The sequence below is a fragment of the Etheostoma cragini genome, chromosome 15 (assembly GCF_013103735.1).
Source record: "Etheostoma cragini isolate CJK2018 chromosome 15, CSU_Ecrag_1.0, whole genome shotgun sequence".
Classification (NCBI taxonomy): Eukaryota; Metazoa; Chordata; class Actinopteri; order Perciformes; family Percidae; genus Etheostoma; species Etheostoma cragini.
The window spans coordinates 3,494,372-3,494,970 of NC_048421.1; the positions used below are offsets into that span (position 1 = coordinate 3,494,372).

Consider the following 599-nt stretch of genomic DNA (forward strand, 5'->3'; position numbering starts at 1 on the left):
CCCCCCCCCCCCCCCCCCCATTTTAATGCATCGCTCCCGGGTTGTCACCCAGGTTTTATCTGAATTATCATGACCAGGTGGAATGGGTTGGTTTGAATTTACAAAAGAGAGGTTTATCACGGGTAAGCTAATCACGATCATTGGCGTGAAAGAGGTATAACTGTGTTTTATTATTTACAGAAACATCAAGGCTCTGGAGTCATGTGGCCATGCAACAAACAGCCTCCAGTCAACATTGCAGAGAGTCAGCTCTGAGGGCTGAGGACTGGAGAGACACACACACACACACACACACACACACACACACACACACACACACACAGATAGACTGATCACTACTGGACCTTGGTAAAAGCCGGCACACATGGGCTCAAATTTGAAGCAAATAAAGCAGAGCACCACTTGAGAAGAACAGACGCACTAAGACGCACTTCGCTGTGTTACCGCTGTCCTTCAGCAGCAAACCTCTTTCTGGACTGGACTTGATTGCTTTGTGTTTTCAAGTAGACTCTGCTCTTATGGTGTGGACTAACTGAAGTGCTTTGTGTACACTCGTGTAACCACGAGACAGCACTTTGGTGCAAACTAGAAAAGCTCTG

General features: G+C 47.2%; 1 protein-coding gene across 2 annotated transcripts in view; it reads left to right on the plus strand.

The window, feature by feature from the left end:
• rangap1a (RAN GTPase activating protein 1a) overlaps positions 1–386 on the plus strand; it is a 10,571-nt gene extending 10,185 nt beyond the window's left edge. The window contains exon 16 of one of the 2 annotated variants that reach the window (XM_034894297.1): positions 181–386. In XM_034894297.1, the coding sequence (XP_034750188.1) occupies positions 181–262 (82 nt within the window). In that variant the 3' untranslated portion in view covers positions 263–386. The remainder of the gene's footprint in view (positions 1–180) is intronic. The other variant, XM_034894298.1, reaches the window with a different exon arrangement.
• The last annotated feature ends 213 nt before the right edge of the window (positions 387–599 follow it).